Source organism: Madurella fahalii, assembly GCF_045866475.1.
Source record: "Madurella fahalii IFM 68171 DNA, scaffold_1, whole genome shotgun sequence".
Taxonomy (NCBI): domain Eukaryota; kingdom Fungi; phylum Ascomycota; class Sordariomycetes; order Sordariales; genus Madurella; species Madurella fahalii.
In genome coordinates, this window is record NW_027263971.1 from 9,329,888 (window position 1) to 9,353,321 (window position 23,434).

The window sequence follows — 23,434 nt, forward strand, 5'->3', positions numbered from 1 at the left end:
GCGGTGGGATCGGGGGGTGGCAGAATTTCAGGCGTCAGATGAAGATGGATGCCATGACGCCAGGGTATAGGCTGCCGAATTGGAGTGTTGTTTGGACGGAGTGGTTGAAATTGGTGATTAGATTTGGGTTGGTTGTTATTGATTGTCTAGAAAAGGGGGAGGAGAGGAGTGGAAGTGATGACTGTCATGTGATGACTGAGCTCATGTGGGAACAGATTGAATCTTTCTTGAAATGAATCGGAATCAATGGAGTTCAGGAAGTCAGCGAGGTCTATCTGGGACCGAGCTAGTGTCTTGGAGGCGTCAGACAAGTCAGTTGGGTTGGGGGTGAAGTGGTGCTGACTGTGCTGAGGTTGCCATTTTTTCCCTGATCAAACGGTCGGTGGTCAGGCATAACCTTCCAAAGAGAAAGAGTGAATTCCGAAGCAATTACCGGGTGTAATACGTCGCAGGCTGTGTTCAACAGACCAGGGCGTTTGCGAGCACCGTTACGGAACGGAACGTTGGTCTACCTGCCATTCTATCCGCGACACCTTCAAGTTGCCCCTTGCTTACTTGGGCCCCCACGGAGCTGGACACCTTCAAGCCAATTAGCAAGATTATCTACATCCTTGACCGTCGTGATTCTCTCCGTATACGTGTTAGAGTCGTGGGATTTCTTCTCAGAGACCTTCTCTTCCAGGACACGCACTATAGCGGCATAAACTCGGCGTTTCATTTGGCCGAGGGTGGCGCGCCAGGCTTTCCTTTCCCTCTCGACACTGGCTTCGTCCTCCAAACTGTTAACATACATGTCTGGGAGTCTCCAGTTCAGGTACGTGTTCGGGTGTTCCGAACGGAAGCTGACCGGCGTGGCGATAACATTGAAGTAGTCCATACAGAGTCGGCAAACGGGTTTGCTGCTGCCGATATATTGCCAATTCTGGAAGAATCGGTAGGGCTGCGTGCCGCCCTCGGTGCGTGACAGCCACTCGTGGAGGAGCATCTCCGCATGGACGATGGGCTCCAGCTTCTGCTGCAACTTTTCTTCCAGATGGACATTCAGACCATAGGGCTGGAGGCTTGCTGCGTGCTCTTTGTAGACCTGGATTCGTGCTTGCTCGTGACCGGGGGCGCGGTTGATGATGGCTTCGGCCGTCTCGGGGTTGAATTTGAGTGCTTCGGTAGGGTAAGACTGGCTGGAACGAACGGACGCGATGTCAAATTCGCGGAACAGATCCGTATTAGCCCAAATGTAATGAGCGTGGACGATAGTTTGCACTGCGTATTTGTATGACAGAAGTCGCCCTGTGACGTGCTGGAGCGACGACCAGCAGCCGCCTTTGCCCATGTTGTAATCTTCAACTGCTCGTTCCTCGATATACCTTTGTGAAGGCGACTTTCGGTTTTCTTGGATAGTCATGATGCACTGCATCGTGGCGTTGATGTCTGTTGACCCATGTGTCAGGTGTTAGCAAATATCACCTGGATTCTTAGGTTCAAACCGGCGTTGACTGACAATTATCACTCTTTTCGTCATCTTTGTTTGAGTCAGGTATAGTGCGAGACAACTTCTCCAGCGCCTCTTTGGCAGCCCTCCCTATTCAGGCCTTCAGGTTAGCTGAGGTTGCGGTAGTTGATGTAAGTTATCTGGGACTGTAAAAGCAGTTACCTTCTGGAGTGTTATCATCACACTTCGTCAGGCACATTTGCAAATTCTTGGATAGAGAAGTGAGATACGACCCTACTCGGACAGTATTAAGGTCCAAGATCTTCTGCATCAGTCGTTTTTCCACCATCTCATCTGAATCTCGTGTCTCTACCTCAAGGTTGGACTTGAGGATGTCAAGAACAGCTGCGAGACCGGCGCATGCTTTGCTCAAAGCGGCGGTACTCCTGCGGTTCGATGCCAAGACGTAGCATATCCGACCATCGAGTCGTATAACAGCCACAGCGGTGACTGTGTCGCCGCCCGGTTGGAAGTCGCATATCTGGGCCAGCTTGTTGACAAGCGTGTGAAACATTTCCCGGGGAGATTGGTTGGGATTTCGAGGAGAGTCCGAGGCTTTCTGGGAGGGGCCTTGAGGGCAGACCCCATTAAGACAAGTAAGGAGAATGAGTGGCGGAAAGAAAGTCTTCCGCAACTTGGCAATCTCGGTTTTTTCGAGAAGCACAAGACTGCCGGGAATATCCAGCATGGCTATCAGCAGGCATCAGCCCTGGCCGGAGACATCCACACCGGGTAATTTGATCACTCACCTGATGTCGTCATACTGACCTGAACTACCTCTGCTTGAGGGATGTTTGTCTTGGTGGGCAGAGACGAAGAGTCGGTTGCCAACAAACTCGAAGAGCGAGTGAGAGTGGTTATTTCAACATCGAGGCCGTTGGGCCGATGCTTTGGGTCGGGTATACCGAAGCAGAGGCGGAATGGGGAAATGCGAGAGGCCTAGTGGGGCAGAATGGAGGGAGGCCTAGTGGGGCTGGATTGCAATTCTCACAGGTTGATCGACTTTCCGGCGAAGCGGTTGGTGCCGTGTCTTTTCCGCTGCCCAATACCCGATCCCAGTTTGGCAAAGCTCTGTGCAACGCGACCACGAATTGGGGGCTGCTTTATCTTGTAGGCCTCCTGCAGCCGGCACATTACTTGGATTTCCGTCACTTCGTTCTCCAGCCCCGACCTGCAAGTCGTTCCAGGGAAGGTGGTGGAATCCCGCTCGGGCTTCCCGCTTGGTTTCTTGGACAAACAGATGAGCTCGACGACATTTTGGACACCAGGCATCCGCGGATGCTTTAAAAGTAGGACACACCAGCTCGGTTTAGTGTGTGCTTAGAAAAGATCATTGTCCCTTCTCGAGTATCCTACTCCACATTCCAGAGTGGATATCGATAGCTGTACCGATGGATTTTGAGAACGACGAAGGGGATCATCAAAGGTGGTTCCGTGGTGAGTATACGTTCCCATCCCCCAAGCGGATCCGGTAGTCCGGTAATCTAATCACAGAAGATTGCTGTTCACCCGGAATTACCTGGGCACCTGGTTCATTTCTTGATGATCCGTCGATGCCGTTCGCCGGTAAGACGCCCTTGTTGCTCCCTTGTGTACCTATTATAGTAGAGCTCTATTGATATAGTAATATCTAGGTTCCAGTGCCGAAAGCCAGCTCACAGTCAATCCACAAGATACTCTTCTTTCCCCAGGTTGCAGCACACCTGTAGAATTTACAGTCCGGAGCAACCAGGCTCATGACTCGTCTGATGTGACTCGGCATGAGGCAGCAGTGGAGGACGTACCGAATTACCTGTCTGAACTTGCGGCCCCCCCCAACCTGGATTATCACATCCCTTATCAAACGGCCGCCCTATCCTCCGTTGGATCGAACCAGGTTATCCCAGAGTCCCAACTCACTGGCAACCAATCCTTCTCCACGGCTTACAGTCCCACGGTCACCCATGCCAAAGTCAGCTCGGCCTCCTCGCATACGGGAAACCAAGTTACTCCGCTTTAGTTGGTGAGCTCAGCACTGCAGCACAGGGAGTCGACTCCCCAGGTGCCACAGTCTGGTTTCTCTTTTAGCCAAGCGTCTGCCACCGGCCAGGGATCTATGCCGTTTCATAACATCTCCTTGAACCACCCTCATTCATCCTCAGTGTCCATTTCGCACCTTTCAGATCCTCCAATGCCACAGCCATCATCCAGGTCACAAGGGAGTACGATCGTTTGTTCCGAGGGTTCTTGCTCTGACAATCCTCGGACATTTACCACAAAGGGTGAATACAAGTGAGTCACTACTTAGACAACCTTGCCCAGTCTATACTTACACATGATAGTATGCACCTGAAGAGACATAAACTCCCTTACACGTGTGGGATGCCTGGCTGTCCCCGAATGTACAGAGGTTTCTACCAACGTCGAGATTTAGTGAAACACGAGGAAACCCACTTGGCAAGGGCCTCATTCCACTGTTTCGTTGACGGCTGTCCCGGACGTGCTACAAAGGAGGACAACATGGTTCGGCATTTGAGGAACAAACATGATATCAAAGTCAAGAAGGCTGATATTGTAACTATGTGCCCACGTCCATAGCTACCGTTGATGGAAAGTCATGGTTTTCATTTCACGAAATCTACTCCTCTAATTCGTCCCACATTCGGCACAATCGGAAAATAGCCACTACTAGCTATCGCTCTGATTGCTGACCAAGTGAACACTTGACCCGACTTCTGCGCCCTCAGTTGCGAACTTTCTGACTAACACCCCTTTCAATCTGGTGGCGGTTATGATGACAACCCCCAATGCATCTTTCCAATAGTTTCACATTTACTAGGATAACGGGCCCGGGACTGGAACTTGCCGTGTGCTCATTTTTCTCTTGCACCATAAGTACCTAGGTCCGTCCTGGCCATTGCTCCTTAGACAGCACAATCAATGAAATATTCCTTTTTACACTTGTTGCGGGCTTAATTGACGAACTTCTTCTGCGTGTAAAACGATCTCCCTCTGACTAGAGGGAGCTCTATCTGCATACGTTGTTTTTACCTTGTTCAGACTGTAGGGACCTAATTGTGGTGGTGTCGCCTGGCCTGTCTTTCTGTCTGGCATTTGGCCGCCTTTGCCCTCTCCCTTGTTGTGGTGGGTATATGGGCGTAGATGTGAGTTCTTGTGCCATATCAATATTTAGCTGAACTCGTAGCGGGTGCAGCCAACTTTGCAGCGCCGTTCTAACTCATATAGGTAGCTAAGGGGGGTCTCTTTTTCTTTTTTCTTTCTTTTTTTTTTTTTTTTTTTTTTTTTTTTTGCGGGGGCAGGGGGATCCGGAGAGATACCTAATCACGTTGATGTCATTTGATATTTCTCTTTTGCAGACCCATCATGTGGTCGAGTAGCTAGCATTTTCTGTCTGACGGAGTTCAGGACGGGAGTTGTCAGATCGGACATCACATCTCGTCGAGCCACTTGTTTAGAGCTTTGCAATCGTTCCGATGATTTCCGGAGTAAATCTACAAGTACACATTGACGGCGCAACCCCGCTATCCACATTCCCTAACCATACCAAACTACGGGTAAACTATAGGTCTTCTACATCTTCGAAACCTGCTGAATTCGCTCTAGGTTAACTAAATCGTTTCCAATATCTGCTGTTTCTGACCAACCTCCTCGATTTAGGAGCCTCTCACTGGCTTCCTACACGTGTTGTGGAAATTTGGTTGCCGAGCCCTGGGCGGATTACGTCAGTCTAGAACCTTCCAAACCTAAGAGATTGAACCGATTACCTAACCTGAGTGGTCGGAATTGTAGTGCATACCAATGCCATATTTCAACCCTGGAAAATATATAAATTGCCTTATTTATTCCTGCTTGCTTGCTCATAGATCAACAACAACCAAGCCCAAAGCTAGCCACATCAGATACGAAATTCTTCCCCATAGTATTGAATTATCCAGTCCCGCAACTTCAACGCCGCCTACTCGACCATGTCTTCGGACCTCTGGAATCCCTTTAGCCGAGAGCAGGTCGAGGCGTACATGGGTCGGATCAACATCCCTGCCGAAGAGCGTCGATACTCCGTTGGTTCCCTATCACCCAAGGAAGCGCTTGAATACCTAGCTTTATTGCAAAGACATCACCTTGTTTCAGTCCCGTTCGAAAACCTCGATTTGCACTACTCTCAACACCATTCCATCAGCCTCAACAAACTAACTCTCTTCCGGAAAATCGTGCAAACTCCTGGCAGAGGCGGCTATTGCCTCGAGAACAATGGCATTTTTGGAACGCTCCTACGAAGTTTGGGGTTCCAAGCTTACTATGTTGCCGGTCGAGTCAATGCGGGGGTCGACTATCACGCATGGTATACAATTTCTTCACTATACATTGCACCCGACGATGTTTTGACTGACAATGTCTTCAGGGGCCATCTCCTAAACCTGGTTGTCATCGGCGGCGACAAATTTCTCGTCGATGTCGGCTTTGGCCCGAACAATCCTGTGAAGCCTCTCAAACTTGACAAGAGCAGCCTTATTACGGAAAGCATTGCCCCAGCATCCTTGAGATTGTCCTACAAGAATATCCAAGCCAACACGCAGGCTGACCAGCGTTTGTGGGTTTTGGAGCATCGCATTAATAGCGACAGCGAATTCGAAGAATTGTATTGTTTTACCGAGACCGAATACCTACCGCGAGACCTCGACGCCATGAACTGGCATGTCAGCACATACCCTAAGTCGTGGTTTACGCAGCAGGTGATATGCTCGAGGATGACGCTGGATAAGGACAGGATCATAGGCGTCGTGATCCTGCAGAGAGATATCAAGTGGCGAAAGGACGGGAGAATTAGTGACAGGAAGCAGTTCCATTGTGAAGAGGATAGAATCAAGGCACTGAAGGAGTTCTTTGGGATTGACTTGGATGATGCAGAGCGGGAAGGGATTAGAGGCATGGTCTCCGAAATCAAGGAGAAAGGAGATTCACTCTGAGCACATCAATATCTCAAAATGCAGAGTTGGGTGACTACCTGGTTACCAAATCTCACCCGGGATAACCCAGGAAACACGAATATCCCTGAAAATAAGCATGATTTCCTGAAGGATAAAATGCTATTGTGGTTCAAGATGTTTAGGGGGTTGCATCGCTCTAATAGTTAATATTTTGAGCACTGTGGTCCATCGACTGCCCAATCATCCAGAGAAAAACAAAACTAAGCTCACTTACAACGTCACCCCGCCAGCGTTGGAAACCAATAGTTATTTATACATCGGCCGTACATCTAACTACAAGGGTGCACATTTGAGTAATTGCTATTTCTTGAGGGAGTAGGTAGTTAGTCTCTAAGCAAAATTTAGAATAATTCCAAGGTAGCTAGGTACGTAAAACTCCGGAGGAGAAATGTGTGTATTCTACTCCTGGGGAAAAGAAACCTAAAAGGAAGAAAAACGCTAATTATCTAATTCTTCCCAACTTTGGTGTCCGACATAAAGATGACTTGGCATCTCTTTCTCCCTCATCTTCGTTGATGACATATTAACATGACCTTCATTATATTGTCTCTCTAGCCCGGGACGAGCTTCAAGTTTCGTAGATTGTTTGGAAGGTTGGGGGGGAAAGCCGAGAGCCCATGTGTCGCCGCGGAGCTTCCCGATCAGCCATATGCACTTCATCGGTCCAAACGCCAACCGACCAACGACAATCCTGAACGGCGTTCCGCCAAGTCCTGCCACACGTCACAACTTTCGTGCCCGACTGATCATTGAGGTGATAAATCTTCCTGCAGTTCAATGCGGGGAAGGGACAAAAGACCTTGGTATTGTAACTTCGATCCAGACTTGAACACAAACTCTTCAACCCTTTCCACATCAACACCAACCCCTTCAGTCATGGTCTTCCGCGCCCTCCGCGAAGTCGGCCGTCAAGTCCGCACTTCGATCACTGAATCCATTCAGCATCACCAACAACAACAATACCTCCTCCAGCAACAACAACTCTTCCAACCTTCAACTATGACCCCCTCCCATGGCCACCCCTATTATTTCACCCCTCCCCAACCACTTTCATCCCAGTGGCCTCTCCTCATCAATCCTAACCAAACACCCACCCCCCTCTTCGCCGCCCTCCTCGACGCAATCTTCACCCTCTCCCTCCCCTCCGACTCCTCCAATACAGTCGACATGCTTACGCCTACCCGTCTCGCCGCCGTATACGACGAGCTCGGATACCCACAGGCAGACAACCTCCCCTTTCTGCTCTTCCGGCACGCTCAAAGCTGCGGCAACGTCAACCCGCACCTACGGGCCAACGAGGGGATGCAGATGGCCTGGCGTCTGTTCCAGCTTGACTTTGTCACCGCAAATAACGGCACGCCTGGCTTGACGAGGCGAGGGTTTCGGGAGCTGATGGTCAGGGATGGATTGATCTACCCAATCGGGCAGGCGAAGGCCTGGAGTACAGTTGTGGAGAAGCATAGGGGGAAGCTGGGTGGGATGATGCCGATGGGGATGGCGGTTCCGACTGGGGAGATACCAGCGGAGGCGTTCATGCCGACTGGGGTGCCGGCGACAGGGGATGCGGAGGTGCAGAGGGTTTATAAGGAGAGGCAAGGGAGGTGGATTGGGGAGTATAACGCAAGGTTTGGGGGACAGGGGATGGGGGTGGAGATGGATGGTGGGTTTTGCGGTGGGAATTGGGAGATAGCAAAGCAGATGCAGGATTTCAAGCATCAGATGACGATGGATGCCATGACGCCAGGGTATAGACTACCGAATGGGAATGTTGTTTGGACGGGGGGGTTGAATTGGTGATTAGATTTAGGTTGGTTGTTGTTGATTGTCTTGAACAAGGGGGGAGGAGAGGAGTGGAAGTGATGATGGTGACGGTTATGATGTCATTATAGCTGAGCTGATGTGGAACAGATTGAATCCTTGTTGAAATGAATCGGAATCAATTGAATTCAAGAAGTCAATGAGGTCTATCTTGGGCCGATATAAGAGGTTCTAGAGGCGAAGGTGGGGCCGTAGGGCCCCATTGCCACAACAGCCAACGGTATCCGAAAAAGCTGCTATTACTATAGCCAGTGTGTAAACCAAGGCCGGGGACAAGGCCAGGGCCAGGATCAGGATCAAGGTCAGGATCAGGATCAGGGTCAAGAACCTACAGCAGAGGAAGCGTTAGACAGGGCTTGGGAAGCACGTTGGAAAAAGGAGGTCAGAGGCCGGCCTACCAGGCTAGCCGACGAAGGCCCTCCCGAACTACTATTTACCAACAAGACTCTTCGGAAGCACCAGGACCTTACCAAAGCCCAGAGCTCGCTGCTAGTACAGGCCCGAATAGAGACTATTGGCCTACGAGATTTCCTTTTCCAAGGGGGGGTCCCGAACCTCCCTACTCCCTACTGCAACTGTGGAGAGGGCTGGGAGACAGTGGAGCACCTTGTTGTGTGGTGTCCAATACCACCGAAGCCTAGAACCTGGCCAAGGTCAGAAATTCGAACCCACCGGGATCTTAGCCTTGTATTACAGGGCCAAGGCTCCCGGAACCTCAGGCTATTAAGGAGGGTTTTAGTCTGGCTGATGGATTCGGGCTGCTTGATGGAATACAACCTGGCTCGACGGCTGGAATTGGAAGCTGAAAAGGCTGAAGAGGAGGAGGTGGTAGTGAACGAATCCGAATCTAAGGCTTGAAGTCTTCAGGGCCTTATATAAGGCCTTCCATTCTCTTGCAACTAACTGGCGTCTTCTACTTTTGCTTCCTATTACTTGTCGATATAGGTTTTCTACCCGGCCTATACGGTACGGTTTTCCGATGTAATTAGCGGTAGAAGGTCCGGCACACCCTACCTTGGGTAAAGCGGTGTAGAAAGAATAATAATATTATCTTAGACCGAGGTAGTGTCTTGGAGGAGCGAGACATGTCAGTTGGGTTGGGGTGGAGTGTGCTGGCTTCGGCGGACTGTTGGGCGTCGACGCCAGGAAGTACGTTTCAGCATTGTCGGTTAGAATCGCGGATTTGCTGTTATTCAGACTAACAGTGAGAGAGCTGATTCCGATCATGCAAAATTGCACTATCTGAGTGCATGGTGTGCTCAGGGTCGAGGCACGTACTGCATGTACCTGTATTGTTGCCCTTCCTCTGTACCCTTTCCCCTGTGGCTTCCCCCTTTTCTCTACCCTTTACCCCTCTCTTCCCTTTTGGCTTGGGGGATGTCACATAACAAGGTCTCGGCGTACCTGGGTGCGGCGGGCACCATCCAATGAATATTTGCTCACTTAGCCCAATGCCACACAGATATCAGCTCTCGCGTGAGCCAGGAGATGGAGGGGTTCGCCTAAGTCTTCAACCGGCAAGGTACACTTTGTGGCTCTGTGGCGTTTTGCTGCTTATCTCCGAGCACTTGGGCATGTCTTTTGCCGGGTGCGGACCAATGACAGAATTTCTGTTCTTGCAGACCGAGCAGACATTACCTGGAGCCTGCCTTGCGGAGGTAGTACCGCTACTCCACGTAACCGTACTAGGTGCTCGTCTTCGCATGGCAGTAGACCTCACTTCCGGGCTTCTGCTGCTCCACCACTTTGCAAGCACATGGAGCACAAGGAGTAGCGCCTGTCATGGAATTAGGGAGGTCAAGTACGTCCCAGCGCTCCCACTACTTGCCACTTTCCTACTGCGGTACTCGTGCTGAGCATGGGTTCTCCCTCCCGTAGGCGACCAACAGAGTCTCATTGACGCAGAGCATGGCGTGGAGAGCGACCGAGGGTGCGTGTCGCGTGCGAACCCCTAGCCCGGGGCCCTACGCGTTTGCTAACCAGTTATTCATGGCACCCATGGCAGCGTCGAGGAGTGGTTCGCCATTGTGGACGGCATCAACAGGATGCTCAATGAGCAGCGCGTCGGCCAGTTCAAGCACATCAAAATTGCCACCCTGGACACGGGCATCGACATGACGAACAAAATCTTCGACACGCCCGAGGCCAGGGCACACATCAAGCGGTGGGAAGACTTCCTGCGCGGGGAACCCTCGCGCACCAATGCCCACGACATGTGCGGCCACGGCTCGCATTGCGCCGGTCTGCTCCGACGCGTGGCCCCGGCTGGCCACATTTACGTTGCCCGCGTCGCCAAGAACTTCGACTTAAATTTGTACGACGATGTCGTGGCCAAGGTGCGCGAGCCCCTTTTACCCCGAACCGCTCCGCTGACCTCCTTGCTCTGCCCAGGTCATCGAGCGCGCCTGCACGCCCGAGAAGGAAGACGGCTGGGACGTCGACATCATTACCATGTTGCTCGGCTTTCTCCTTCAGTCCGAGCCCATCGAACAGGCGCTACGCAAAGCGCTCCACCGAGACAAGATCGCATTCGCGGCTGCATCCAACAGCGGAACGTGCAAGCATCATCTGGCCTTCCCCGCCTGGTCCAGCGGTGTCGTGTGCATTAATATCGCCACGAACAATGGTACGGCTCCGTTATTCAATCCGCAGGCGAGTTTTCCCAAGAAATTTGCCATCCTGGGTGAGAACATGCGCTCGGCTTGGATCGCGCAGTCGCCCGCGGGCAACACGAAGTATGAGACGACAAAGGCGATGGCGGGCAACTCTATGGCCACGCCCATAGCCGCCGCGCTCATCTCACTCCTGCTTGAGGTGGCCATGAACCCCGGCGTGATCGGAGCCCGCCGCATTCCAAGTACTACCTGCCTAAGATGCGCAAGTACGAGGGCGTTGGCGTCGAGGCCATCCTCTTTAACGCATCGAAGCAACTCGGCGATTACAGGGTCATCGAAATCAGGCTCTTCCAAGCGGCCGACCGGCTGGAGATTGCCTACTGGGTCCGGAGGATGCTGCGCGAGAAATACGGCGAGCCGCCAACGACACCGGCCCCGCGAGCTGGGCCAAGCTAGGCAGCCACAGGCCGGTGCATCGTCAACGGGGGCCTTGGAGAGGCCACCTTGGGCGCGAGTTCGGGGAATAGTAATAGGCCCGCGAAGAACTCACTTAGAGGAGATGGGGCATCCAATGGCCGGCCCGAACGGCGGAACAACGGGAGGCCATCCCAAGCAAGTGGCACTCGCAGAGAGGTCTCTCCCATTTCCCCGCTGGCCCTTGCGAATTCTGTAGTCTGGACTTCTGACATGTCAGCACTCACAGAATCGGCCAAGTCGATCTGCCCCGAGGAGCAATCCCGTCCCACCTTAATTAGATCACATCATATCTAATTATACCCAGACACGTCCTTCATCCAGCAATTCATCGCCTCTCTCACCCCGCCAAGCATCATAAAATCCACCTGGGCACGCCTGCTGCCCGTCCCCTCCACCCCTGTCACCACGTCGCGCCACCCAAAGGTCTCGCCATGGAGACGCTATACATGCTGCACCTGGAGCGGTACCGCGACTACCTGCAGCCGCTGGACGACAATCGTGGCGTCGGCGTCGGCAGTGCGCGGCGGCCGCTGTTCAAGGGGTTTGGGATCTGGTTGTAGTAGATAGGGGGAGCATCTCTAAGGATACAGGCTATATTTTACAGCATATCCAAGCTATCCTTAAACCCTTTTCTTTTTTTTAAAAAAAAATAGTTAAGCCTAGAACTATACCGCACATTCGACCGTAACCCAGATTGCCATTCTCTACGCCGGCGCGCCCACTTACGGGACGCTCTACATCCGGGACAGCTTGTAAGGTCTGTACTTGATCTGTATGGATCGGAACATCAACAGAGAGCACTTTTATTTGGATGGCCAGGGCAAGCGTTGCCTGCGAATGGCTGACGACATTGTCTTTAACCAGGGCAACTGCGACAACCCGTTTCTGACTTGCCGGCAATCTATATGGAGCGAGGTTGCCTGCTCCTGGCGACTAGCACCTAGCGGCGAAGAGGGCGAAACGTTACTCATCGAGGACAACAAGCCCGATAATCATGGTGATATGCTCAGGTAGAGAAGCTGAGAATTGAGCCTAAGCAAAAGACTCTAATTTGGTTTAGGAAGTTTTAGTCTAAATACGTAGTTAGAGGCCATTGAATTATTATTAACTTTCTATAACTTATCGCTATATCCAAATAGTACAGAAACACTCCTCTACACCTGCGTACCTATCAAATCAAGGGGAGAACAAAGACAGTAAACAACAAGACGGACAAGGCTAGGTAAACACAACGGTAGGTTTCAGCAGCCTAGACAAGTTCCAAACAGCATGTGCAGATAGAGCTCCCTTTGGTCAGAGGGAGATCATTTCGCGCGCAAGGACAAGTCCACAATTGGTCGAGCAACAAATACAGGGAAAAATGCTTTGGAATTGTGTGCCTTGTCTGTCTGAGGATGGCAGTCTGTACGGTCCTAAATACAGGAAAAAGTGGCCCCTAGCACGGATCCGGCTGGGTCAGCCCTCTAATCAAAGGGCCCAAGTGCCCCAGGACATTTCTCCCCAACTCAATATCTCACTAGCAGTGGAGTGTATATGTTTCACAGGAGCTAGTTACCACATTGCACCTACGTCGTCTTAGATCCCTCCCCTGTCCCTCTAGCTTCACTATCTGTGACTGTTGAGAAGAAGCGACAATAGAGTCGAGATAACAAGATGCTGATTCGGGGTAGGCAGGCGCATATTACCCCTGCGTTCAACTCGATGGCCGCCCAGACGCCAACGTGGACGAGATCATCTGTATAGATGTCAGATGCAGGGAGATAGCCGGATGAGTGGGTAGGTAGATTTACAGGTAGGGTTCATGGTCTGTCGGTATTGGTACAAGGTTGATAGCCTGGGAACTTCGGTGAGAGTAACACTACGTCCACGTGTCAGTTCCTTGATACAGGGTAGAAATGCCGCGAGTAAGATTCACTCGGAACTCACAATCCACCTACGACAAACATGAAACAGACCCTGAGCTTCTTTTTGAACGGTATGGTCAGCTTCAGTAATTCTGGCATCGGTAGGACCATTAACCATAGGTCAAGCAATATGGTTATGACACCATGGGCCCATCCGCAGGCGTTGATGTTAATGCACTGCATCGCTTCGCCGCGCTCGTTGTATTCAAGGAAGTTCCAAAACGAGTCGACCGGCCAACACTGCAAGATCATCGCCAAAGTGAAACCCAGACCAGACGCAGCCGTTATCGCCATGGTAGCGTATATTATGACCCGTAGAGCGGGAAAAGCGACGAAGGGAAAAACTTTGAGGTAGAAGCAGAGAATCGAGAGCTTCGTTACGGTTATTGCCGAAGTGTAGCAGATTTCGCCCACGTACAAAGCCTGTTTCGAGATTAGTTGGGGGGGCGTCGTTAGGGGTTTGGATGGGGATGGACTAAGTCACCTTCAGGCTATGAGCGATTTGCTCAGGACGAAGAGTCCACACGTCCTTGCCATATCCCACCCGTGCCACTGTTATTATCATCGTATTAGTTGTGGATTTCCTCTGTGGGATAAAAGCTCGACTTACTCTCCGAAGTTGCAATCGCGCTTCCAACGACAAAAACCTGCGCCGCTCTCTTTTTAGCTTCCGATCAAAAGCAGACAGGAAATGGAAGAGAGTGCTCACAACATTCGTCATGGTGATCCAGTCGTCCACCCTGTCACTCCACCCCTCAGCTGTCCCCATCCTCTCCAGGAGCCGCAAGGTCACACAGACGAGACTGATGGCGGTTAGGATGTACACCGGCAAGCTGAATAGCGTCGACCGATCCCTTGTGGGAACCCCGCAGGCGACGGAAGATGAGTTTGTGACGGCTGTATCGACAGAAGCTAGCGGTTAAAAGGTGTTGGATACAGTTATTCACGGTAAGGTACCTACAGAGCGTGTCTTTGAAGGTGCATGCCCCGGCGATGCATGTGCTGACGGTGGTGCTGAGCCAGACTTGTTGACAGATACAGTTTAAATCACTAGCAACACACGTCGATTTCTCCATCCCTTCAACAACACATGGTGCCGCACAAGCGGGCACTGTTGGTACATCCGTCGGATCTGCCGCTGTCAAACCGAAGCTGCATAGGACAGATGCTAGGAGTACCAAAACCGATACCCACATCCTCTTTTGTTGTGTTATCGTTCGTTCGTTTCAGCTTTGTTGCTTCCTGTAGTGTTTACGCAAAGTACATGTGAGAAGAACTGTGCAGTGCTCATTGTCACGGAGTTCGACATCATGATTCGTTCCCCCTTTTAAACTTCCAGTCCTGGCCTGAGGATACCGACCCACACCACGGTTGTCTTCAAGTTCTCCTCGGACTGAACTCCGGTGAGGCACCCTTACCATTCTGGAAGGCTGATCTCCAGCACGAAGACGCCGGTGAAGTGGAATGCAGGGTTTTCATTTGTCGGAACTGATGTGGCTTGTCATTTCTGCGACCCACTGGACCGGCTGTCAGTGTATTACCCCTGCCTGGCTCTGCCGGGGGAAGCTGGAACGGCGCACTAGCGCAACGTCGACGCCCCATCATTTGCGAAGGCTGGCGTGTGACTGGCTCGGTGTTACATCGAAACATCAAATATCGGGCCAAGGGCTCTCTCGGCATCTTTCGGTGTGGACAGAAGTACCGTCAACACAGGTCCACTGCTGCGAGGACAGCCGGGTTGGGAATCATATACATCGGCGTGGAAATCAGACAGCGATCCCTCGCCATTGCTGGAATTCAGCCCAGCCGCTTTGTTCCAGCCCTTCCTCCGGCAGGCACCGCGGAAGTGCCGGGATCCCGGGAGGGAGGGGGAGGGGGGTGTACGTTACACATACAACTGCATTGTTATGTTTTTTATTCGACTTGTTCGAAGTATTCGCAAATCGTTGACCAAGTCTCTGCTCGGCTCACGACTGCCGCAGTTCCGCACTGCACAACTGAGTGACTTCCTACACTACCAAGTAGGTATGCCAAGATGTACCTTCTAGGGAACTGGGCAGCATGGTGGCTACATTGAAGTATCAACGCGAGCATGATTTTTTACAGCAGGGTTTGTACAGAAGCAATCAGGGGGTATGTTTGTGACTTGTCAGGCCAGTGATGATACCAACTCAACTAGTGCGCGATAAAAAGGGACTCTGACCAAGCTATTCACAGTAGCCCACACCTTAAGAATTGCCTCACCGATGACGCCTAAGTTTCCTCTATACCAAGATTATCTCCCCCATCTCTCGATCAACGACTGCGGTGTATCCGATGGTTTTCCCCCGTGAGTCGAGTGCAGCAGCGCGGACATAACGAAGGATGCCGCCCCGCTGCATGGGAATGACGGTTTCGAATCCCTTCCTCTTCGACCTTGCCACAATCTTCCCGTCACTCTCAATGTCGTTTGGACTGTCACCTGCAAACTATATCGGTGTCAAATAACTGATTCACGTCGGTAAAATTGCGGGCGGGCGGACTTACCACAACCCACTCCGAGACCTCTGTCGCTCCGTTCCAACTGACGTACACGGCTGACGAATCGGCCGCGATGCTAGGGGGCCAAGTTGGCTTGCCTACCCAATTCATCCGATAGGCCCTGTAGGGTGCGTTTGTTCCGGGTATGAACTCCGGGGTAAATCTGCCAACTTGAATATCCATTACCACTCTGTCTCCCTTGTGCTCTGTAATGGCTGGCTGCGTTCCCCATGCAATCAACACATTGTCGTTTGGCAATGTAGTATATCCACCCCGGCCGGCAGCCTGTACTCCAAGAGGGTGATAATATTCCTCGATTAGATTGGCGGACATGGCATCGAAATCAAGTCGCAAGTGGAGACCCCGTGAGCAATCCGATACGCAGTCAAGGAGATTGTCGTCCCCGTGGTTGTCGAACATGGTGAGATGGTGTCCGTTTTTATAAAACCTTGGATGATGCTGTTCCACAAAGCTAGTAGCTCTGCCGCCACTCAAATCCTCGAACTGATTCTTCTTTCCGCCTAGAACCCAGATGGTGCTCCCGTCGGTTCCATTGACTAGGATAACCGAGGATAGGCCACGACTGCTAACGAGGTAGTTGCCGTCGTCCTGCAGTTGAGGTCAATGTCACAAAGGCCACTTTGGAAGGGTATCATGGATTCCATACCTTTGCAACACTGTTCATGTGGAAATAATCAAAACCGCCCTCCACTAAGCCTTCAGGATAAGTTGCGTAAGAGTCGTCGATGTCAAAGTGGTCGGATGCCCTCCAGGAGAAGATCAGCTCTCCATTTTCCGGGTTGATCTCTTGGAATAACTGATCCAGAACCAATCCATCAGGTGGACCGCCAACATCTGTGAGATCCCAAGGAATGGATTCATACACAGTGATGATGGCATTTCCTTCGTCTGTGAATTGGAACTCGTGCTCGTCGGCTAATCGCCCAGAAGTTAGACCCACCGGGGTAATATCGTACTTCAAATTGTACTCGGCGTCGACAACAAGAGCGTGGCCGTTCCCGTGGTATTGCTCTGGAATCCCTTCCCAGAATGTCAGGTAGTCTTCGCCTCGGATAGCCTGGACGCGGACATCGTTGACTGAAGGATACTTGGGTTCTTGGTCGGCGTAGACAAGGCTGAGATCGTCTGTGCGGAAAATCATCGGAGAGCTGACTCCGTCGTAGGACCAGTCCATGAACAAGTAGGGAGTACCATCGATGGCACCTACATCAAACGTATTGACGAGGAAAACAGGCGCGATGATGTTGCTTGACCTGAAGGTTTGATTGGGCGTATTCCCAAGCTCCCCGGCATTATATGCTGCTGCGTCGGTGAAAAGTGGAACATCCGCAACGGCAGTTGCAGCTAGGATGAACAGGATGATATTAAGAGTGTAGGATTTCATTGCTTGCGGTGATGACCTAACTGGGGCCATCAATGATGGAAAGAGTGGTGATATTACAGAATTGACAGCAGTACGACCATGGGCAGGATGAAGGAAATTCATGCACAGGAGAAGATGGGGTTCAGAGTAATTATACCCTATATCGTGCAGAGGTCCTGGCTCTCGACCGACAAAACTCAAGTCAAGCCATCAACGTCCGATGAAGGTTACACGACGGGGAAGTCCGATGCCCTCTATCCAGATGCTGGTAAGGTGAGGTAAGGCAGGTACAGCTCACAGAGTTCCGTACCGGGCCGTAGCTACCGCGCTATAACGCAGTGAGCGGCGACAAGGAAAGTAGATCGCTTTCGTCATCAGATTCTTCAGTTCCCTAGACTAGACTAGAGCAGTATCCAGATCGGTGTCGTTGGTTATTACGTGGCATCTCCCCGAGTGCGATAAAGTTCATACGAATCTGGTAAGGTCGTCATGAGGGCTCGACACCATTTGACAAACGCGACGCGGCAGGCCTAATCATGCAAAGAAATCGTTGACTTGTTCAGTAGCATTGCTTTAGCTGTTTCGGACGTCCGAAGATTTTTGAGGTCCGAAACTTGCAGTCCGAAGCTTCTTGAGAAGATCGCTTTTTCTCATAGGGCCTGATCCGAACGCCCGCTGTAATGCGCTGGAATCTCCTCCCAAGTTAGCCAATGTACAGTACTGAAAAGTGGGCCGAGAGCGTAAATTCAGGGCGCTTTTACCCTTTGGGCACCTGATTTTGCTGGTACTGTACTCTGCCAAGGCGAGTCCATTATAGCAACGCAGGAAGGCCCTCTTCTATCACAGCTGATTTTGGCTGATACGAGCGCTGTGATGGACTTTTGGTGGGCTGGTAAGTAGTGACAGTGAGGCTGTAGATACTGCGAAGACTCCCTATAATCCTGTTACAGTGATTAGCAATGGATACAGTAAACGCAATAATTATAGCGGAGGCCTAGTGCGTTCTTCGCTGCTTATCGTCGGTATTGTCGAGGAGCTGGCTGACTCTATAGCGTCAGGTAGATACAGCAAAATTATACTGGCATCAAGACACGAGTCAAGGGCTGCAAGCTACTTACGCAGGACCGTCAGCCCAGATTGATGTCATAATACAGGCCCCGGAGATACATCGAAGGAGCCTGCAAGCCAATCTACTAACACCGCAAATAGGAAGTATCAGAAGTGATTCCCGGAGGGGATTCCAGCACGTCACAGCGGGCGTCCGGGTCAAGCCCAAAACCTTGCCGCATAACAACATCGTTGCCTCGATTTGGTTTGGTTTCTTAGAGAGGGTCCCGGTACTCTAAGAGCTTAGCCACAGGGAGCTAGGAGCGTTCCAAGGCCACACTCACCGTCGTCGCCGGCTCCCGATTCACTTTCAGCACCCTCCCCAATGTTCTCCTACACCGGCTCCAGGGCCTTCTACCTCGCCAAGGTCCCGGATAGCCAGTCCATCGACACATTCGACGGTTCTAAGCGATATATAGTTCAAAGTTTGCTTCGAGCAGCCCATCTTTAGTGCCCAGTTGACATGGTATAATTATCAACAGTATGTTGTCGGCATAACCTCACGTTCGACACACCGCACATTCGGAATACTCTTTCAGCCACCCCGCTTTTCTGCAGCCACTGACACACAAAACAACAACTAGGAAATGCGCCTGATTACGCCCCTCCAATCCCAACCCACTCTCCTTGCAGGTGACATCGCCACAGACTCAGCGCGGACCATCAAGATGTCGGTCTTCTCCAGCACCCTCCGACCCCGCCCCCTAATCTACCGCGTCCGGGTCGAATGGGCCCAGTCTATCTCCCCGGGCCCATCGGGGCTCGTCGACCTCTGGATCACGCCACGGTCTATATCCACCTACATCATCTTGGATATCTGGGTGGTCCCGCTGGGCAGGGATGTCACCGACCCTCCCCCCATCGCCCGCGAACAGAACACGATATACACCTTAATCCGCAACTAAGGTACGATGGTAGCGGCAGACGTCTAAGCCACCATCTACGCCGTCGAGCCGCCGGAAGTGAGGGGCAACAGCTTCTGGACCCCGCCGGCGGGCAGGCCGAGGTGCCGACGGACTGGGTGCCGCGCGTCGGGAAGGCGACGTGGGAGCAATAAGGTGTAGTATAACGTGTTCCGGTTCCAGCCCGCTTCCAGGTCGGCGCCCTACGTGGTGAAGGTGCCCGTAGCAGTGCGGAATCCGCTGGCGGTGGAGATATAGGTGGTGATGCGGCTGGTTGGGGTGCCTGAGGGGTTTTATGCCCTTTTCCTTGACGAATTCGTGAGTTAGTTTAGAGACCCCTTGCTTCGTTCAAGCCCTGCTCTTGGCCTCAAGACTTGAAGCACACCGACCTTGATACCACCCTTGATTGCTGGTCCGTATGGAATGTAGCAGTGCCAATGTCAGGACGATGCTGACCTTTTAGCAACTGTTATAGGAGTAAGTGGATGTACACTGGGGTAATCAACACCCAGCGAGACTAGATGGGCACTGCCGTTGGACCATTCCCATCGCCTTCCGCCAAACGCCCTTTACCATAAACCCCGCCTAGCATACGAAGTAGCAACCACCCGGGGCCAGCCACCTCGTGACACACAGGTCTAAAAGGTGCACAGGAGCACAAGACCCCTGCTCCCTAGGGCTATTTCGTGTACTTGTCAGCACCACAGTAGTAGCCGCTCTTCCTATTCGGCGCCCCGCAAATGGAGGGGCCAGCTAAACTAGTCTCTTGGCACCGACCGAAGAATAGCAACACAAGCAAGTCATGTTTCAAGTTCCTATCTCCCTCATTCCACAAACCAGAATCTCGACAACCAGTGGATCTCTGTGACTCATCTACTGATAGATCTGCTGGTAGTTACATACATCCCCCATTCTCATTTTCTGAGTGAGGAGCTTCCTGTGACTCATCCATCTACTGGTAGATCTACGAATTGGTAGATGGGTCAGGTAGCATCTCGCATCCAGGAAATAGGATTGGGGAACGAAACTACCAGTAGATCTACCAGTAGTTGAGTCACAAGCCCATTTCCTAAATATCAGATCTACTCTTAGATTTTTATTTCCGAATCCCATTTCCTAATTGTGATTAAATCTACTAGTAGATTTCATTCCCAATCCCATTTCCTGGATGCGAGATGCTTCCTGACTCATCTACCAGTAGATCTACTGGTAGTCAAGGAAAGCCTTTAGGAAATGGGATTAGGGAATGAAGTCGGATGCAGCCGCACTGAAGATCAACGCGATCGTGGGAAGGAACTCGGCCAAGAATAAGGTATCAATACCGAGGGGACAGTGCGAGGCCTTAAATCGGTAATGTGTGTACCCAGCTAGCTTTGCATCGTGAGATCCGCGTCAATGACCAGACAGTCAACTCGGTAGAGGATCTTCGCGAGGGGGGAGCGAGAGTCCAGGTTGGAAATGCATACGGAGATGGACCGTTAAGTGGGGCCGCCTTTCGGACTAACAGAGGATGTACTTCGTTGCTACCGGTGCAGATGGGATGAACAATCGTGACTTGCCATGTAAACCGAGCTGGAAAATCCGGACATGGGCTGACGGAGTGTCCGTTGCCAATCCCTGCCGAGCTTGCAAACTGTACTAATTGAGCTTTGCTCTTCGAGTTAACTCCTTAATCTCTGCTTGTACTGGAGCAGGTCTTGGGCAAAATGCCGAGCTTAAAAGCACGGCTGCTCGTGACGCGACCGCGTCGGCGACATCGTGTGCTGGACCCACTGCGGGGCAGTGTCCGAATGTCTTGGTGTTGCAAAAGCGGAACCGCAATTGCAGGGCAGCAATTGCACCTTAAGTGTCACACTTGGATCTACAGTACCGCAATTAGTCCGCGGCAGCGATCTGTCATTGACGTGAACACGACTGTTACACTATCACGAAACAGTGTACTCATTTAATGCGTTTATTTGGCGCAGATGCAGCATGGCGCCTGTTGTGGTTGGCCACCTGCCGGCTACGCAGTCTCTGCAGCCCTCACCGGTGAGGCTGAACCGCGAACGGCACGAGAACCACCTGTTCCTCAGGCATGCTACCATTACTCCGGCTCTGGATTAAAGGCGACCCTGGAAAGGGTACACAATTCTACTCTGCGGCAGGTGCATGAAATAGGCGCGTTTGTAGTTTTCATCCCTCCGGTCGGTTCCCAAGAGGACACACTACCTCTGGAGCTCGGCGTGAGCGAGGCAAGCAGGCCCGTTGTTTCAGGCACGATGATGAGGATCCCAGCTCAGAGAACGACTCAGAAGATGGGACGAAGCGGTAAAGATCACGACGTCAGTCTTTTTAACTCTCTCTGTAGTCGCTCAGCAACTGCGAGGTGGCCGCCCTCGAAAGCCGCTTGTAGAGCAGTTCGGCCGTCCCTCCTACCAGTGTCGGCGTTGACATCGGCTCCAGCTGTGAGTAGTCGTTCAACAACCGTGAGGTGGCCACCCCCGGAAGCCGCTTTGTAGAGCGGTTCGGCCGTAGTATTCAGCAGGGTCGGCGTTGACGTTGGCTCTAGCTGTAAGTAGTCGCTCAGCAACTGCGAGATGGCCGCCCTCGGAAGCCGCTTGTAGAGCGGTTCGGCCATTGTTCCGAGCAGGGCTAGCGTTGACGTTGGCTCTAGCGAGTAAAGCGACAGACAAGTTAGTCAGCTAGGAGCCGAAACCCTTCCCTCTTCGCTCCCAAACAGCCCGCAAGATCATCCTTGCTGGTAAGCATGGAAGGATGCCCTTTGCCCGAGCGCTTGCCGCGGGTTGAAGACGCTGGAGGGGTTAGGGCTCTTGAGAGCCTTCCTGCACCGCTCCGTATAGCCTGCCTTAATCTCATCGATGAAGCGAATTCCTGCCTCGTTGAGCCCTCGGGAGTTGTTCCTGGCTTCTGGCCCCTCTCTCCGGGCCTGCTCTCCTTCGTAGAAGATCGGCTGACGGTGCATGGTGCAAAGGTCACAGGTGCGAACGGGTGTACCTCGTTTTATTCGCTGTCCAAGACATTTGCTCAAGAAATAGGACTGTCAGCAGCCGGCACCACTGAGACGAACTGGATCAAGTGCGGGAGCCAATATGGGAGCAGCAACTTCTAGCTTTCGTAGAGTCACGTGAGGCTCTGCTCATGCGGGTGAGTTCGGATCCAAGATTTCACCACCAGAACCTGCACCTTCCCCGACAAACCACCACAACGGACAGTTGCTTTCACTAACCACCTCTAGCACCGTAAATCAGCCGTTCAATAATATCTAATAATCGTCAACTGCGTTCCTCATCTGGATCTCCCTCATCAAAATTCTCCACCATAACATATGAGTCCTCGTGCGATTCTCCTTGCGATCCCGCGGCAGAATTCTCGCGACCACCCATACAATCCCCTATCCGATTGTGCCCTTTATTGGTGGGTAGAGTTTCTCGCTGTTGATGGGCGAGATCGGTGTGCTGTGACGGACTGGCGGTGTCTCCGTCTACCCTGCTGCTGGTGCGGTATGGTTTGTTGGTCTGAGAATGTCGGTTTGACTGCCCAGCATTGGTCCTAGTCAACCCCGAGAGGCTGGAGACGGTGCGCTCGTTATCCTTTGGGGTATTACGTTGACGCTCTTCGGTAATGCGTTGGAGAGTTTCGTCGACGCTGGCTTGGGCAGCTTTGCAGATGGCAAGGCAAGCCAAGGTGGCATTTCTCTCCTCCATCAGACGCTGCAGCTCCTTTTTGTCGGTTGGATTCCACATTTCGCATAAATTCAAACGTAGAATGGGCCACTGTCGTGAGATGGAGAAGCAGATGAGAGACGTAGACACCATATACTGCTGGGATCCAATCACAAGCCATTTGGATCGACGAACATCTGCGCCACTCATATTTTGGCGGCTAACCTCACAAGAACACTACATAATCGTCTGACTACCATTTATGCTCTAGTAGTAACGTAGAAGCGACGACGCGAAACTTAGTGCGTGAAGCAACTGGTCGAATGATCGTGTTTCTGTATCATGAAGCGCGAAGGCTGAGTCAGGGCGAACGGGACCTATTTCCGTGGATTTCTCACCTATCTTTCGTGAATGGAGCGCTGCGATATGGCGGAAACGGCACCTTCTCATCACTGAATCCAGATATCGACTTCGCAGGACGCTACCATCTATAATCAACACCAGTCTTTCACTCACCGGTTTGGCAATGGAGCCGCACATGACGCGGTTTTCAGAGACGAGGGTGAGC

The 23,434-nt window shown here is 51.9% G+C and overlaps 7 protein-coding genes across 7 annotated transcripts; 4 read left to right on the forward strand and 3 right to left on the reverse strand.

Moving 5' to 3' along the window:
• Positions 1-535: 535 nt before the first annotated feature.
• MFIFM68171_02539 (uncharacterized protein) lies at positions 536-2,251 on the reverse strand (the record flags this gene model as incomplete). The annotated part of the gene is made up of 4 exons (XM_071057961.1): positions 536-1,428; positions 1,499-1,579; positions 1,652-2,179; positions 2,239-2,251. 4 exons carry the CDS (start codon positions 2,249-2,251, stop codon positions 536-538), a joined length of 1,515 nt encoding a protein of 504 aa, XP_070914062.1.
• A 3,203-nt stretch (positions 2,252-5,454) lies between these two features.
• MFIFM68171_02540 (N-terminal acetyltransferase) lies at positions 5,455-6,453 on the forward strand (the record flags this gene model as incomplete). The annotated part of the gene is made up of 2 exons (XM_071057962.1): positions 5,455-5,828; positions 5,889-6,453. The coding sequence occupies 2 exons, from the start codon at positions 5,455-5,457 to the stop codon at positions 6,451-6,453; spliced, it is 939 nt and encodes a 312-aa protein (XP_070914063.1).
• An 897-nt stretch (positions 6,454-7,350) lies between these two features.
• MFIFM68171_02541 (uncharacterized protein) lies at positions 7,351-8,271 on the forward strand (the record flags this gene model as incomplete). Its single annotated transcript, XM_071057963.1, has 1 exon — positions 7,351-8,271. The coding sequence occupies one exon, from the start codon at positions 7,351-7,353 to the stop codon at positions 8,269-8,271; it is 921 nt and encodes a 306-aa protein (XP_070914064.1).
• A 1,803-nt stretch (positions 8,272-10,074) lies between these two features.
• On the forward strand, positions 10,075-11,363 carry MFIFM68171_02542 (Subtilisin-like protein (Fragment); the record flags this gene model as incomplete). Its single annotated transcript, XM_071057964.1, has 5 exons — positions 10,075-10,093; positions 10,171-10,222; positions 10,298-10,628; positions 10,684-11,106; positions 11,166-11,363. The coding sequence occupies 5 exons, from the start codon at positions 10,075-10,077 to the stop codon at positions 11,361-11,363; spliced, it is 1,023 nt and encodes a 340-aa protein (XP_070914065.1).
• Positions 11,364-16,460: 5,097 nt separating this feature from the next.
• MFIFM68171_02543 (Zinc finger protein GLIS3) lies at positions 16,461-17,213 on the reverse strand (the record flags this gene model as incomplete). The annotated part of the gene is made up of 1 exon (XM_071057965.1): positions 16,461-17,213. The coding sequence occupies one exon, from the start codon at positions 17,211-17,213 to the stop codon at positions 16,461-16,463; it is 753 nt and encodes a 250-aa protein (XP_070914066.1).
• Positions 17,214-18,886: 1,673 nt separating this feature from the next.
• Positions 18,887-19,204, forward strand: MFIFM68171_02544 (uncharacterized protein; the record flags this gene model as incomplete). The annotated part of the gene is made up of 1 exon (XM_071057966.1): positions 18,887-19,204. One exon carries the CDS (start codon positions 18,887-18,889, stop codon positions 19,202-19,204), a length of 318 nt encoding a protein of 105 aa, XP_070914067.1.
• Positions 19,205-21,518: 2,314 nt separating this feature from the next.
• MFIFM68171_02545 (uncharacterized protein) lies at positions 21,519-21,821 on the reverse strand (the record flags this gene model as incomplete). Its single annotated transcript, XM_071057967.1, has 1 exon — positions 21,519-21,821. The coding sequence occupies one exon, from the start codon at positions 21,819-21,821 to the stop codon at positions 21,519-21,521; it is 303 nt and encodes a 100-aa protein (XP_070914068.1).
• Between the last annotated feature and the right edge of the window lie 1,613 nt (positions 21,822-23,434).